Genomic DNA, 14,884 nt, shown 5'->3' on the forward strand with positions numbered 1-14,884 from the left:
TAACACTGGTTAACCATAATTGTGCTTTAAATGACTTGTTCTTGATTTGAAGGCAGTTTCTGGGACAGCCGGCGCCTCGTTTGTGTTCAATGTCTCCGCTTCCTGCTGAAGACTCTGAGCTTTTGTTTTGAGTCCTTCATATCCGAGACAGGAAGTGAGACACTCCCTGATAATCCAGTACTTCCTCTGGGTTTGATTCCTCTACTGTTTGCCTCAAAGAAAAACCACTGGAGAAGTTTTCCTTCATTGATTCAAACCATTCCTGGTTTAGTCGAGGATGTTTTCAGAACCAGCGGTCCTTAGGGAGGCCAACTACCAGTCCCAGTGAGGCAGAAATTCATATTCAAAGTCCTGGTTGGAGCTCAGGTGTGAATTTACACTACCAGATTATGGTTTATGAGTGTGGAGAGCAGAGGGAGGAGGGTTGGGACGTCAGATTAATAAATATGAACAAAGGACCTTGACTTTCTAAAGGAAAACAGACCGAAGGCCGGAGCATTCTGAAAATGAGAGAAGTTTATGTGAATGTGTGGGGGCGGGAGTTTTGGGAAAGATAGCTGGAGGACAGTGAAAGGAGGAGGAGGAGGAGGAAGATGGAGTTCCTGGAATCTGCAGGAGGCTTCGTCCAGTGGGAGGCTGTTCGTAAAGGAGCGTTTCAGGGTTAGGAAAGCCATGTGTGTGTCTGCGAAGGCGTCGTCTTCACTGGTGTGCACGGGAATGTGAGGAATACCAAACAGGAGCTGGAATGCTGTCGTTAAGGTGGTTTAAGTTTGAATCAAGCTCCCCCAGGGGATGGGTCAAATGCGGAGAACAAATTTTGCACACACATCAGTGTGTGTGACAACTAATGGGACTTTTACTTTAGCTATACTACATCAGAACTTCGTTAGGAGCCATGAAAAAATGTTAGGCCCATTCCTTATCCAAATTTGCCATTGCTGCTTTCGAGTGGTGCTGCTTTGTGGATTTGAGTTGAATAAAGACCTCCATCATTCTGAGTCAAAACAGTGAAAAGATCTACACTTCTGGACCTGTCTTTAGCACTTCTGTTGTACTTTCATCACCTGTTGTTGTAAAACCTCCGTCTGGGTAGATTTTATTCGGTTTTCTTTACAATGTTGCTGCCATAAAGTAAAGTTGGACACATGGCAGGCAGAAGGAAACATCACTGTGCCAGCTCTGATTCCTTTTAAGATGGTTTTTTAAATTCTGTAGATCCTCAAAATCCAGGTTTTCATGGCCCAGAGGGGTTGGACCTATAGCCCAACAAATGCCTGCTGTTCTCACTGGCACCAGTCTGCTTGACTGCCATGGACCACCTCAGCCCAACCGGCCGGTCGATGCTCCAGGGTCTGTGAAGCAGCGCATGGACTGTCTGTCAGCAGAGTTGATGTGAGGCTGAAGTGGTGAAAGCAGAGGTCAAAGGCCAGGCTGACCGTGTGTTTGGGTTGGGACAAGACTCTGTCATCCAGTCAGTCTGCAGGTCATTCATCTGAGCTGCAGCTGGAGTCTAAATATACAATTCAAAGCTTTCCATGCTGAGCAGATTTCATCGACCTGCTTCTGCAGCTCAAGTTTTATACAGGAATAAAAGTTTCTATGTCTGCTTGTGAAGATCTTAAAAGGATCAGTTAACCCAAATTCTGCTTAAGTCAATAAAAACCTCTAATATTAAAAAAACATTATCAGCTTATTAACGGGAGAAATCAAACCTAATAAATAGTTTATAAGGCTCATTCATCTCCTCTGACTGAGCAGACCCAGGTTTTAGGTAAACAACAACCTGCTCTTTGATGAAAATGAGAAGAGCCAGCCTCCTCTGCGTCTGATTGGCTAAAACCTTCCATGCAGCGAATCTTATAGGGCTAGTCTAAATTAGAGCGTCATCTTTTAGCTTGGTGCTACGTAGCAACTGTGAGTTTATGAACTGAAACGTTAAAAAACAGCCAACATTTGAGTTTCATAGTGGCAGATCTCCAGGTAAAGGTGCAATTTGTAAAAATAAAGTAAGAGTGGCATCTTGTGGTCAAAATCTGGTACTGCAGTCCGTTTTTCTAAAGAAAAACTGACCCTGTTATTCCTGTTCCATGAGATTCATGGCTGCTTACCAGAGCTGTAGCGAAGCGTCGATGACGTTGACAGCTCGATTCTAAAAATTCGTCGACGTCAGATCCGGTAGTCAACGCATCACACCCACTTGTTGCATCCCCAGGAGTTTGTAAATAGAGGAGGAATCTGCCTGTTTTTCCTCTAGTTCGCCCTCTTCTCCGCCTTTAGGATGCCCGCCAAATACCGAAGACCCAGAACAACGTCCGTCCGCTACTAGATTCCTTTCCTGTTTTGCCCGCCTTCGTCTCCCGGCAACGGACAACAACTTCCAGGGTCAGATGCGCTGCTTCGTCTCTACCGCAGATGTAGAACATCACCGGGAGCGTTTCTCCCTTCATAAAGGAGCTTCTTTCAGACATTAGGAGAGCTGGTTTGGTGGTAGCAGTCTCCCCTCCATGCTGGTCTGTTTGCTGCTGGGTATTTTTGGTTTATTTAAACTTGGTAATTTGAACTTAACATTGGTAAAGCTACTGTTAGCATTTTCGCTAACAGCTTCTTGCGTTTGGATAAGCTGTTACGTTTTGGTTTAGAGTTCATCTTTTTTTGTGGTGCAGATCTCCCTTTTATTACATTTAGAGTGTTGTGGGTTTTCGGTTTAGTTTAAAATATCACCTTGAGTTTGGTTTAACCGCCCAGTTTAGAGTTTGGACCTTTGGAGGTCCTTATTTTGGTCCAGAACCCAGTAATCTTTGCCCAGTGGGACATCCCTACTTATTTGTACTTTTGTTTTAATTCCCCACAGGCAGAATTAGTTTTATTATTCCCAACCTGTGGATGGAAAGGTTTATGTTTTTTGTTGTTGTAAATTAACCTGATCATCATTTTAACTTTTAAATCCCGCATTATTGTCTCTTCCTTTTTGCACACCAGCCAAACTCCCCAGGAAGGGTCGTAACACCACCCGCCTCACACACATAAGTGACCAAAACAAAGCAGCATGGAGACACTCCATCTCCAACCACCTCTCAGGCAGCAGCCTGCTCTCCCAAGTTCTACACCTCACCAGAACATAACCAAACGCAACACAATAAAAGCAGTGTTATACAAAATGGAAGGCCTGTAGTGTTTATTCTCTTACAGTAACAATTTATCAATTTTTTTGAGGAATTCATTTGAGATTTTCTGGTTTTTATTAATTGTGCAGTAAGAAAATAATAATAATTAGATTAATCGTCTAAATAGTTATTAGAATAGTCGACTATTCGATAAGATAATCGTCAGAATAATCGTTTTAAAAATAATCGTTTACCCCCAGCCCTACTGCTTACCAGGTACGGATCAGTACTAGAAGATGCTAGGTGACAAGCAAAGAAGATACACAGTAAATTACTTTATAGATAAAAACATTATTATAGCTGGTGTTATCCCGGCTGCACAATGAAAGCATCAGCAGCGCGGAACAGCAGCGGAGCGGTTTACTCACGACTAACACTGCCCTCGAGTGCACGCCGGGAGAGTCTCAGCAGCAAAGCAGCTTCTCTGCCGTGCTCCTCGCTCGACCACAAAATCCCTTGAGATTTCAAAGGTTACATTTATTTTATGCAATCCACCATTTAACCAAAAAGAAGCAAATCACGTTATCACTGTCATATATGATGTTGCTCCTCTCCACCGCCAGGAATAATGCCATGAAAACACCCCGCTGCACTACTGGAACGATGCTGCGAGTAAATAACCCGCTAGGTCACACGTTAGCTTCATATATGTGAAAAACTGCATTGCTGCAATACTTTTATTTTGAAAATAACACTGAAAACGTGTGTTCCTGTCTAGCCCTACATTAACTGAGGTAAATGATGCATCTCAGAAGCGGCTTGCAGAAAAATTTGAACCCGAACCTATCTTTAGGGGCGTGCCACTTCTGGGATGCGTCTGAAAATTGCCGCGTCGCGACTGGCTTGTTTAAAGCTAGCTTAACACTATAACGGATTCTATTTGAAGCGGTGCCGTTCCACGCCGCTGATGCTTCTAGTGTGCAGTAGGTGTTAGCACTCTTGGGTGTTTACAGTAGTGAGCACTTATGCCTCCAGCATTAGGGGAAGTGTGGTGGTTTGCCATCTTGCTGTTAGCTTGCGTTCATGATAAAGGATAAATGACCCGCACTTGTAATATGCCTTTAAGACTCAAAGAACTCCAAAGCGTTTTACACACTTTATGGGCTCGACACACGGGAAGCGATATCGCCTCTCCTCCATTCATTTTCATTGTGACATGCGCGACAAAGCGATAATCGCGGGTCTCCCTCCTATTTAGCAAAACGCGAAAAACGTGCGAGTGAAATTTTGTGCTCTTGCACGTGTCGTGCACAGGCAACCCAGCGACGCGATCCCAGAAAGTTAAAGCATTTTCAACTTTTCATCGTTGTCGCTCGGACGAGGACCAATCAACGGAGGTTTCGTTCACTGACCAATGAGCAGACAGGATGCTCCGTACATCTCCGAGCAAACATGGAGGAGAAGTTGATTATTATTATGTTTTATAGTAAAATCACAAGTAAGATTTCACATAACTCTAATAGCACCTTGTGAAACATCATATCTACCACTTTATTTAACTCTGAACTGCTTAAATAACCTTAATTCCCTCCAACCTGACACAGCCAAACAAAACAACGGAAGTTTCGATTTCACCATGGAACAGAACGCGTAGACGGCTTTGCCGCTGGCCGCTGCCGCGGATCGCCTCCCGTGTGTCAGGTAATAAAAGCGACAGCGACGAATTTCGCTGATCGCGGTCGTTTGTCGCCTCCCGTGTGTCGAGCCCATTATCGTTCTGAATGACTCACACTTACATTACATTACATTACACTGTAATACTGTAATACAGAGTTGTGGGTAACTGAAAAATTAGGTTGGGATTTTTTTAGAGCCTACTATTTACTGCTAGCCCTTAGCATTGTCAGCTCAACATTAGCCTTTAGCTGTTAGCCCTTAGCATTGTCAGCTCAACATTAGCCTTTAGCTGTTAGCCCTTGGCATTGTTAGCTCAACATTAGCCTTTAGCTGTTAGCCCTTAGCATTGTCAGCTCAACATTAGCCTTTAGCTGCTAGCCCTTAGCATTGTCAGCTCAACATTAGCCTCTAGCCTGTTTCACTCAATATTAGAGTAAAACAAAAAGATGCCATGGCTTCTTAGGTGTGCAAGAAAAAGCTTCTGGGTCACTCCTGTTTACTGGCTTTGGTTCTTCAAACAGCGTTGGAGCTTTTGCCCGCTGGTGTCAGATTACAAATGCCACGCTTTAGCGTTAACTTAGCCTGGCCAGCCATCCCCATACTTCCTTATGGGAAGTTTGGTTTGAATGTGTTTGAACTAGAGGACGAGTTTGGCAGTCCAGGCTAGCGTTAGCTGGCACTGACTCTGCAACCTTGTGGGCTCACAGATTGTAAAAAAAACTCCGTCCCTCTTCGACCATTTTGAAAACTGACGACGTATTCTCCACTAGGACGATGAATTTTGAAGTAAAAACCATCAGACCAGTATTTTGAGCTCATTTGATCTCCGTTAGCACATCCTCTAATCTCTGACCTGTAAAGTGATCTAAAAATGCTCCTTAAATGCTCCGGCGGACTTCCATGGGAGTTTTCTGAAAGACGCAGAATCCAAATTTAACATATTTTTTGTTGGATACAGATGTGAGTCGGTTCCTGTCGGTGTTTAGTTGGGCGTCTCAGAGGACTTTGGCTGGTAAGAGGATAACCACGGATTCACGGTGTTGCAGTATGAGGAAATTATTTTAATCCTCTTATTTTAAAACAATGTTGCTTCCGTCAGAAAACTGAAGGAATTTGGTTTGTAACTCAAAAGTTTTGAACCAAGTGGATCTAGAGGAGAATCTGCTGAGAGTTGCTGAATCTTTCTGCTCGTCTCTTCTTTGTGCAGCAGAGGTGAATTTGCTGAGGTTCTGCATTTGCCACGTTATCAGCTGACTTTTACGCTCTGCACAATTGTTGAATTTCTTGTGGTGCCAGTTTTCTGCCAAGTGCTGAAGATGAATCTGGCTGCGGCGGTTGGGTCAGGCTGTGACTCACAGGTGTTTTTGTAGAGCTGGTTTGAGTTTACGTTACATCCTGGCACAAATGATCAGGTTTGATTCTAGATAAAAGTTTCATGCTGAGTTGTGCTTATCATAAAACACAACTCAACAGGTCCAGGACCCCCATGGTCCAACAGAACCACTGCCACTCACCTTCTCCTTCTGTTTTCCCAGGATTTCTACTCCACACTATCTGCCTGGTGTCCTGCCTTATCTGGAAGGTCTTCCTCTCGGGCCTCTGGGACTTCTTCTGGTAGAAGATGGTCATCTCCGTGCCCATCTCCAGGCTGTGGAGGATGCTGGGCCCGGCCTCGGTCCAGTCCAGCATCCTGGAGGCCGGGGGCTCCTCGGTACAGCCGTTCAGGCAGCCGCTGAACCTGGCTGCGCACATCTTCACAGCATCGCAGCTTCCAGCTGTCTAATCCTCGGTGATTTCCGGACGCAGGAGGAGATCCAGCATGTCCAAAGCGTCTGCAGGAAGTCTGGTTCCGATCTCCGGCTCGGTTCGGTCAGCGCGAGCTAAAAGTCATCCCTCCGCCGTGAGTTACGGTCCGGTCCTCTGGGGGGAGCAGGTCCCTCCGTGATCCGTTCCAGATGCGTTCTGGCAGCAAACCGACTGAGCTCTCATCACCGCTGGAACCGGGGTTTCCTGAAGCTCTCCGGTTCCGCGAGTGTCACCGCAGAGCCACCTCCTCCCAGTCCTCCTCCGGTTCCAGGAAAACCGAGGCAGAGCGACACGGTGGCTTACGTAATGAGAGACAGTCGGGCTGCGACGCGCGGATGGGAGAACCGAGGAGACTTCATCCACCGGACCGGAGCGTTCTCCCCCCACCTCAAAACCGCTCCTCCTCCCGAGCCGTCGTAGGAGGCACCGTGCGAGGTCTGGGCTGCGGCTCGGTTCCTCCGCGTCCAGAAGTTTCTGTGCGTCTCCTTGGAGGTCTCGGAGGAAGCCTGTACCAGCAGACCGGAAAGGCTGGATCATATTTTTATTTTTTTTTCCTGTCTGTGCTGCTGAAAGTATCAGGAGGAGGAGGAGGAGGAGGAGGAGGAGGAGGAGGAGGAGGAGGAGGAGAGCGACCTCCGCGGGCCTGCAGGGATCTGCAGCTCTGGATGCGTCGTGCGTGCGTGTGTGTGTGCGTGCGTGCGTGCGTGTGTGTGTGTGCGCGCGTGTGTGCATGTGTGTGAACATCAAGTATCACCTACAGCCTGTGGGTGCTGGTGATATTTGCAGATTTGCATTAAACTTCTGCAGATTGAACTCATACCAACACTCATCCCATCTGCAATTAAGAAAACCTGCTTTAAAACAAAAATGTTGCCTCTTTTTTAGCCTAAAAACAAACAACCAAACAAAGCGTCTGTCCCATCAGTCCAGTGCATAGTTAACTGTTCTGTTAAAGCTGAAGTAGGAAGCTTAAAACAATAAAGTAACTCCCCAATGGCCTACATTTGACTATTTGACCCTGTTCTATGATATAAAGTCATCTTTCATTATTCATTTACCCCCCAAGCCTATTTCTGCTCCTCCATCTGCCCTGGGTACAGAAGAAGAGACATGCTCTATGTGGTGTATTCATCGGACTGAGTTATCTTGCCTTAGCTGATGTTCTTTGGTGGCCGGGGTTGATGACGTCAGGACTGGGAGACGGGGGCTTTGTTCAATAAAGTTTGAGCTCGTAGTAACGGCACACAGTAGCCCTGCGTCTTCTTGTTAAAGCAAAAGAACACGACGTGGTGTCAGAAGTGCTGTGTGGCTGTGACTGGGATGGCTGAACACTTGACGAGGACCGTGAGGGTGGACTGGTGAGCGGACATGTCGGACGAGGAGAATGGTTGGCAGTCGCGGGCTGGAGTTAGTGTTACAGGCTCTGGTATTGTGGGCGACGGTGGCACAGGAGTTAAGTGCTCGCCTCCTAATCGGAAGGCTGCAGGTTCGAGCCCTGCTCAGTCTGTCGCTGTCGGTGTGTCCTTGGGCAAGATACTTAACCCACGTTGCCTGCTGGTGGTGGTCGAAAGGACCGGTGGCACCAGTGCATTGATTTAAGCACAGATTATTCAAATATTTGATTTAAACATCTTGTTCATTCATCACATGATTATTTACCGTATAACTATAACATCATGGAGTCTTCACTTATTCAGAGTGAAGAACGATGACGTCTGGCGTTCGCACAGAGAGTGCAGGACCTTGGGAGAGAATGTTCGTTTGAATGTCAACACGCGCTGAGCAGAACCTTCTGGATTTAGAAGGCCAAACGGAAAGTGGATTTATGCTGTAGATGAAAAGTTATTTTGTTGATCAATAAATAGGTGAAAATTGACCCTTTTGGACGTTACAACCCCCCACCCCACCCCCCTTTTCAAGGTCGCGGGGTCACGGCAAAGACCACGAGGCATTGGACAATCTTAGAGGCCCTGAGGACTCAGCAGAGGAAGACAGAGTTAGTTCTCAGGCACTGAAGCATCATGAGTGAGGAAAAGCAAACCCCCACGCAGAAGAATAGTCAGTAGACATCCCAGTCAGGAAATTGTAATCCCACTTAGCGAAATCCGCAGGCAGGGACCACGATGAGAAGTAAACCAGAGCCATGAGCAGAAACAGACCAGATCCCAGCGATCCAGGACACCATAGCAGGAAGACCATAGGACGTCCAGAACTCCAGAAGAACCGGAACCCAGACCAGCAGATCCAGGCGATGAAGCAGTGATGTTGTCTCATGAAGCGAGGACATCTGGCGAAACTCAGCAAAGCATCAAAACACACACACACAGGGCATTTGACCGTAGACCCACATAGATGGCGTCTGATGGGAAAGAACAAATAAAAAAAAAAAACACAAGTACTATATGTACCTGAATGTGCTATGTGTACGCAGATCATGTGAAAAGAGGTCATCTTAAAGGAGTGGATGCAGTAAACTACGTGTACTGGATAAGTGTTGCAAAAAGAACACAATAAACAAAAACCTAAAATATATGTAAAGGAAAGTTAAAGCTTTAGAGCAAAAATGGAAGAGCTAAATAATCAGTGGCTCATAACTGGCTAAAATTTAAATAGAAGGAAATCCTAAAAGTTATGTAATAAAGTAATCAGTGGTAATCAAAATAATGCAAATACGAATGTATCATTAAAAGAATAATATAAAAATGAAGAAGAAAGAAGAAGTTGATCTGTGTTGTTAGTAATCAAACCTACATGTGAATGTACCACGGAAGGAATTAGACATTAGTAATGTAAAACTGAAGTATAAAATTAATTTAAATCAGTCATAAAATGTGTAAAAATTGTAAAAAGTCTATAATCTCTTTATTTATAAAAGTTAGGTGTTAGCTAGCTTATGAACATTAGCTTACATTCTCCCAAGTTGCCAACCTTGCCAGAATTGGATTTATACTACTATGTGATAAACAATGTTTACTCTTTTGCTGATTTTAAAAACAGCTGTCTGCTGTCCCTGCAGCTGAAAAACACCCTCACAGCATGATGCTGCCACCGCCATGCTTCACTGTGGGGGCTGTATTGGACAAGTGATGAGCAGTGCCTGGTTTTATTCCACACATACCAGCCAAAAAGTTCTATATTGGGTCTCATCAGACCAGAAAATATTATTTCTTACCATCTCGGGGTCCCTTCAGGTGTATTTTAACAAACTCCATGTGGGCTTTCATGTGTCTTGCACTGTCGGGAGAGGCTTCCGACAGGCCACTCAGCAGTAGCTCAGGAGGTAGAGCGGGTTTTCCAGTAATTGGAAGGTTGCAGATTTGATCCCGGCTCTGACAAGAGAATGCTGCTGCCTTGGGCAAGACACTTAACCTGCCTTGCTTGCTGGTGGTGGTCGAAGGGACCGGTGGAGCCAGCGTTTGGCAGGCGTTGCCTCTGTCAGTGCAGTCCAAGGATACATCGTAGCTCGTCACCACCAGCGTGTGAATGACTGATTGTGTTGTGAAATGCCTTGGGGGGTTGTAGAAGGTGCAATACAAATACAGGCCATTTACCACTCCATAAAGACTGGTGGAGGGCTGCAGTGATGGTTGACTTTCGACAACTTTCTTCCATCTCCTGACTGCATCTCTGGAGCTCAGCCACAGTGGTCTTTGGGTTCTTTACCTCTCTCATCGAGGTTCTTCTCCCCCGGTAGCTCAGTGTGGCTGGATGGCCTGCTCTAGGAAGGGTTCTGGTCATTCCAAACGTCTTCCATTTAAGGATTGTGGAGACCATTGTGCTCTTAGGAGGCTAAGTGCAGCAGAGACGTTTTTATAACCTTGGCCAGATCTGTGCCTTGCTGCAATTCTGTCTCTGAGCTCTTCAGCCGGTTCGCCTGACCTCATGGATCTAATTTGCTCTGACATGCATTGGGAGCTGTAAGGTCTTATATAGACGGGTGTGTGGCTTTCCTAATCAGGTCCCGTCAGTAAACACAGCTGGACTCCAATGAAGGTGTAGGACCATCTCAAGGATGATCAGATGAAATGGAAGGCACCGGAGTTAAATATATGAGTGTCACAGCCAAGGGTCTTAATACTTCAGACCATGTGATATTTCAGTAAGTCTTTTTTAATAAATGTAATAAAACCTTCTTATGTTAAGCACTTTGGTCACCTTCCAGGGTAAACTTTATTGATAAATCTGGATACTTTTCTAAAATTCTGTTTTTCTGTCAGCATGTGATGCTGCGTGTACATTAATGAGAAAAAAAGGAAATTAATGTGTAATGATTTAAAGGGACTTTATGGAGTTTTGAATTTTTATGCTCGCGATTGCCCCCTCAGGCCAAAAGCGTAATGGCAGCTTCAATAGTAGGCTCGTACACGAGGCGCGCATGCTGTACGTGCACACTCCTTAACGAAAATAACAGCTGAGACAGTCCTGTGTGTGTGTGTGTGTGTGTGGCCCGGAGGACAGAGGACAGGAGAACGCGCAGCTAATTAATTAAATAATTTGGTTCTGTACCTTTCTCTTCAGCACAGCCGACAAAGGTTTATGATGGGTCAGTCCTCCTGCATGCTCAGATCATTCCCTTCCCTTGCTTGAAAAATTGTTCCAAAATGAAAGTTGAACCCACATCTTTTTATCTGTGAATTCAATGCCGTTCGGCGAGTCTCAAATAAAAATTTGGGCATCTTACTGTAACAAAATATACCATTAATGTAAAAAAGAAACTCTAAATGAACTATGTTCACATCCAGAATCAAACCCAGGTCTTCTGCATGGGATTCAGACATCTTACTAGGTGAGCTACGCGCCAGTAACATTTGACGTATCTGTAACATTTATATCCTTGATGACAGCTGAAACAACGTCAGACCAAAGAACGGTTCGGAGTGAAAATGGCTATTTTGTTGCTAATTTGCAGGAAATATCTAGAAGAAAGTTCTACAGAAAGTAGCTAAGGGTCCTCAGAAATGTAGCTAGCTTTGTCACTAGGCGTTAGGAACAGCGACAAAGTGGCACTGCCTCTCTCTCTGCTGCTAAAGCTACAGATAGCAAATGCTACGGGCGATGCCTGAGCGTGAACGCGCATGAAGCAGCCTGCTCGACCCGAGCATCTCTCTTTTTCTGTGATTTTACAGAAAAACAGGCAATCACAGTAAAAATGCCAGGGCTCATTCTACAGGACCAGGGCATTGCAGGAGAATGTATGAAGAAGACATTTATTATTTCTATACATGTTTTGACTGTCAGATTTCCATAATGTCCCTTTAAGCCATAAGGCGTAGGATTCCATAGGAAATATGAAATCCACCTTACGGATCTGAACCGGCAAATCCGAAGCTGCGATTAGTTCTGATGGGAACTGAAGGTGATGTCATCGCGTTAAGCTTTGGTTAGGAGGTTCATAAACACATGAGACACCATTTGCCGGTCTACCTACCCTTCAGGAAGTCCCCTTTAGATCAGGAATGTCGAGATCCAGCTTGACCCTCTCTGGAACCGAGCCGGTAGGAAAATCAGCGGTTGCCGACCAGTCCAGTCTGTGAGATACTTCCGGGTTGCGACAATTTGTTGGCGTCTGGTGAGACCCGAGCCTGGGTCTTGATAGTTCAGCTTTTATTCTGAAAGGAACTGTTGAGCAGTTGGAACAGCAACGAATTTTCCAGCTTGTCGTTGGTTCTTTCGGTTAAAGAGGAGAGTTACGGATCGGCCACTCCGACACTTTCTCTGGAACGCTTTGAACTGGCGTTAGAGATGACGTGGGCATAGTTTTATACTTCGGATGTTTTGGTTTATGGCTCTTAGCAAATGGCTGCAAAATAACAGAGTGAAGAATTGACGGGGGTTCTGAATACTTTCCGTTCCCACTGTAAATAGGATGGTTTGCCAGGCTAGTTATGAGCTTTTGAGACAAATCAGACTCAGCCAAGCCAGCTGAACAAGAACTAGATTTTGAAAGCGGCCTTTAAAACCAGAATCGGTGCAAACCGCATGCGTTCACCTTAAATAGCAACCTAGTTTAATTAGATTTCTTTATGTTAACCCAAAGGTTTTTGAGTAAACGGTTCTTCTAACATATCTATACTGCATTATACAAATGAAGTATTCAAAATAAAATATTTATAAGAACATCAGAGTTGTTTCTTTATTGCAGCAGAATTGTAGATATAGGACTTGCTGATGTTTTTGGTGTCAAACCTTTTTTAATATTCCTGCATCCGCTAAGTTGTGAAAGGGCAGTAAAGGAACACAAACGGGAAGAATGTGAGCGTTAACCAATCCACCTCAGAGGGACGAGATGGTCATGGATGATCTCACCTCCTCTCCGTGTCTAATCAGCTCCATATGTCCACTGGGTGTTTCTGTGGTTCTACTGGTCAGCAGGGCCTCCAGTAGAAAAACCCTCTCCACACGTGGTTGAGAGTAAAAACAAAGTGCTGCAGAGTCTGGAGGTCAGAGGGTTTCAGTGGATCAGACAGATTTCACAACAAAACGAGTCAGAAATAGTCGGAACGAGAGCAGATGACGGCTAAACTACAACACCGCCGAGGCCTCGAGAAAAGATTAGACTCGCATTGTGTGAGGTATCTCACTGAAAGTCTTAATGTGACACGTTTCAAACAAACAAATGAGAGGAAAGCAGAAACCAGTAGTTTTCCATCCCACCACTAGAGGGCAACAGAGCTGAAAATTAATCACCAAGCAAGAAGCTGAGAAAAAATTTAATAAACAAAACACAAACAGGTGAAAATAAACAAAAATACTGACGTTTCAGGTGATCTGAGGTAGAGAACACTGACTAGCTCTGAAGGTTTATAGATCCCGATCTGCAGATGGAGTGTCATTCAACCTGAAGGGATTTTTCTGCCACTCAGAAGTGAGGTTCTGCAGAAATGTTTTAAATTATTCCCATCTTTATTTTACCTGTTACAGATAGCATCTTGAACGGCCTCCATTCAGAAAAATAGAGCTATCTAGTCAGGATTGATAAGCTTACGGCTAGTCTTTTCTGCGGTCACAGGTGGCAGTATCTGTGGTAAGGAGTTTTTGCATCATTTCCTGTTTTCAGTGTTGCACTTTGTGTAGTTGTTCGGTGTTTGTGGCTTGCTAAAATTAATTAAATTTCTCTGTACTTGGATATCTCTGAGTTATTGTAGCACATAAGCACGCTAAAAACACATTTTCTGTTGTTCCACCTCACTTTTAGGGAACCATTTGAGTTCGCACTCAGTTTATCTGGTGTTGAACGGGTTGATCGTCCAGTTAGCTTAGCCTCAGCATGGCTATGGCTACTTCTGTCTCTGCTTCTCCGTCTCCTATCTCTTGCTCTCTGTGTCAGATGTTTAGCTACTCCTCTGCCTCCTTTAGTGATAATGGTACGTGTAATAAATGTAGCATTTTTGTAGCTTTGGAGGCGAGGGTGTCGGAATTGGAGGCCCGGCTCCGCGCTGTTGAAAAGCCCGTAGATATCCATAGCTACTTAGCTAACGCGGGGCTAAATAGATCAGAACCACCCCGTAATGGTCCTCCAGTAGAACCCGAGCAGCCAGGACCTCAGGCCAGCTGGGTGAAAGTACGTAGGAATCATAGAACCCAGCCCGTGGGCCACCACCGACCCGTTCACTTTTCTAACAGATTTTCCCCGCTCAGTGACGCACCCACTGACAAGCCGACTCTGATCATTGGCAGCTCCATAGTCAGAAACGTGGCATTAGAGACTCCAGCAACCATAGTTAAATGTTTACCTGGGGCCAGAGCAGGCAACATTAAATCTTATCTGAAACTGCTGGCTAAGGATAAGCGTAAATACAGTAAGATTGTTATTCACGCTGGCGGTAACGACACCCGGTTACACCAATCGGAGGTCACTAAAATTAAAGTTGCTTCGGTGTGTAAGTTTGCCAAAACAATGTCGGACTCCGTAATTTTCTCTGGCCCCCTAACCGATCGGACAAGTGACGACATGTTTAGCCTCATGCTGTCCAACCGCTGGCTGTCTAGGCGGTGTCCTGAAAACAACGTGGGCTACATTGATAATTGGAAAACTTTTTGGGGAAAACCTGGTCTGATGCGGAGAGACGGCATCCATCCCTCTTTGGATGGAGCAGCTCTTCTTTATAGGAACATGGCCAGTTTTTTTAGTCCTCCATGACAACCCGGGGTCCAGACCAGGAAGCAGAGTCGTAGTTTACCACACCCCTCTGCAGCTTCTGTACTGTTACCCACCCACTACCCCATAGAGACAGTGTCCTGCCCACGGCCAAAATCACACAGATTAAATATCAGGCTTAATAAAGCAAATCATGGAA

General features: G+C 45.2%; 1 protein-coding gene across 1 annotated transcript in view; it reads right to left on the bottom strand.

The window, feature by feature from the left end:
* LOC107393039 (1-phosphatidylinositol 4,5-bisphosphate phosphodiesterase gamma-1) overlaps positions 1–6,533 on the bottom strand; it is a gene marked incomplete in the record, with an annotated part of 34,699 nt that extends 28,166 nt beyond the window's left edge. Inside the window, 1 exon segment of the mRNA XM_070554324.1 lies at positions 6,296–6,533. Within this exon segment, the coding sequence (XP_070410425.1) occupies positions 6,296–6,533 (238 nt within the window).
* Between the last annotated feature and the right edge of the window lie 8,351 nt (positions 6,534–14,884).

Source organism: Nothobranchius furzeri, chromosome 8 (assembly GCF_043380555.1).
Source record: "Nothobranchius furzeri strain GRZ-AD chromosome 8, NfurGRZ-RIMD1, whole genome shotgun sequence".
Taxonomy (NCBI): Eukaryota; Metazoa; Chordata; class Actinopteri; order Cyprinodontiformes; family Nothobranchiidae; genus Nothobranchius; species Nothobranchius furzeri.